The sequence below is a fragment of the Sinocyclocheilus anshuiensis genome, unplaced genomic scaffold (assembly GCF_001515605.1).
Source record: "Sinocyclocheilus anshuiensis isolate Anshui unplaced genomic scaffold, SAMN03320099.WGS_v1.1 scaffold601, whole genome shotgun sequence".
NCBI classification, from domain to species: Eukaryota; Metazoa; Chordata; class Actinopteri; order Cypriniformes; family Cyprinidae; genus Sinocyclocheilus; species Sinocyclocheilus anshuiensis.
The window spans coordinates 988648-990596 of record NW_015536496.1 but is presented as its reverse complement, the minus strand read 5'-3'; the positions used below and the strand labels follow the sequence as shown (position 1 = coordinate 990596).

The 1949-nt window shown below is 33.6% G+C and overlaps 1 protein-coding gene across 2 annotated transcripts in view; it reads right to left on the bottom strand.

The window, feature by feature from the left end:
- LOC107687095 (protein FAM234A-like) overlaps positions 1-1949 on the bottom strand; it is a 10448-nt gene that overhangs the window by 6339 nt on the left and 2160 nt on the right. For both annotated transcript variants that reach the window (XM_016484279.1, XM_016484286.1), the window contains exon 2: positions 87-356. In XM_016484279.1, coding sequence (XP_016339765.1) covers positions 87-336 — 250 coding nt within the window. In that variant the 5' untranslated portion in view covers positions 337-356. The remainder of the gene's footprint in view (positions 1-86; positions 357-1949) is intronic.

Below are 1949 nucleotides of genomic sequence, written 5' to 3'. Positions count from 1 at the left end.
GTGCTTTGGGTGTACAACAATACACAATAAAGCGCTATATAAATGCATCATTCATTCATTCATACTGTGTTTTTCACGTTGCTCACCTGCATCAGGTAGCGTGCGGTTCCAGGTGGGCAGGTACTGCGTCCGTACGGGGCAGGGAAGGATGAATGAAAAGGCAAAAACAACCACCAGGCACAGGAAGAGAGAGAGGAGGAATGCAGCCGTGCGCCACCCCGTCAGGTGTGACAAGCACAGCTTCTCTGTGCAGCTTTTCTCCTTAGACACGCCCCCTTCTGCCTCTTCACCCTTCAGAGGCTCCGCCTCAAAACCACGTCCTGATGCGTCTGCCATCTCAGACCAGCTCCACACCACTGCAAGACACAAGAGGGTGAGACATATGAGACCATGGACCACAAAACCAGTCATAAGGGTTCATTTTTCGAAATTGAGATGTATACATCATCTGAAAGCTGAATAAATAAGCTTTCCATTGATGTATGGTTTGTTAGGATAGGACAATATTTGGTCGAGATACAACTATTTGAAAATCTGGAATCTGAGGGTGCAAAACAATCTAAATACTGAGAAAATCACCTTTAAAGTTGTCCAAATGAAGTTCTTAGCAATGCATATTACTAATCAAAAATTAAGTTTTGATATATTTACGGTAGGAAATTTACAAAATATCTTCATGGAACATGATCTTTACTTAATATCCTAATGATTTTTGGCATAAAAGAAAAATCAATAATTTTGAGCCATACAATGTATTGTTGGCTATTGCTACAAATATCCCCCAGCGACTTAAGACTGCTTTTGTGCTCCAGGGTCACATATGAGATGTAATCATCTGGTTATTATTTTAAAAAATGTTATTTTATAGTTTGAGGAAAATACAAGAGACTAGCACAATTAGAAAATCGATCGCCTGGGTCAGCAGTCAATTATACAGTTTAGAGTTACATAATATTTGGGTAAATGTTGTATTCCAGAGTACTTTTTAATAATTTGACATAACCCTATTTAACCCTATAAAGCCTACTGTATCATATTTGATAAATACATGTCTAATGCATCTAAATCTAAATGATCATACTCATACTTTTTTAGCAAGTAAAAGGCCTTTTAGTGTCGCTGTACAAACGTCTACCTTCAGCTTGTTTAGCAGACTTAATGGACTGAAGCTACTAAGGCTTACTTGATTATCCATACATCATTTTTAACAAAAATCATGTTAAAATGTGAGTATTAAATATGATCATTATGCTTTTGAGGAACGTGTAGTTGTTCATCTCTCAGTCGTTTTAAAATAATGGTTTTGTATTTTAATATACTTTAAAATTTAATTTATTCCCATGATCAAAGCTGTATTTTCAGCATCATTGCTCCAGTCTTCAGTGTTACTTTTTTCAGGATTCTTTGATGAATAAAAAGTTAAAAAGAACAGCATTTATTCAAAACATAAATCTTTTGTAACAATATACACTGCCGTTCAAAAGTTTGTTTGTTTGTTTTTTTGAAAGAAATGAATGCTTTTATTCAGCAATAATGTGTTAAATTGATAAAAAGTGATAAAGACTTACATTGTTAAAAGATTTCTGTTTTAAATAAATGCTGTTCTTTTTAACTTTATTCATCAAATAATCCTGAAACTATCACAGGTTCAAATATATATATATATATAAAGCAGCACAACTGTTTACATTTACATTTAGTCATTTAGCAGACGCTTTTATCCAAAGCGACTTACAAATGAGGACAATAAAAGCAGTCAAAACTAACAAAAGAGCAACAATATATAAGTGCAAATGACAAGTCTCGGTTAGCCTAACACAGTACACGTAGCAAGGTGTATATATATATATATATATATATATATATATATATAAAATATATATATATTATACACACACATATACACACACACAAAGAAAAACAAGTAGATAGAATAGAAAAAAATAGAA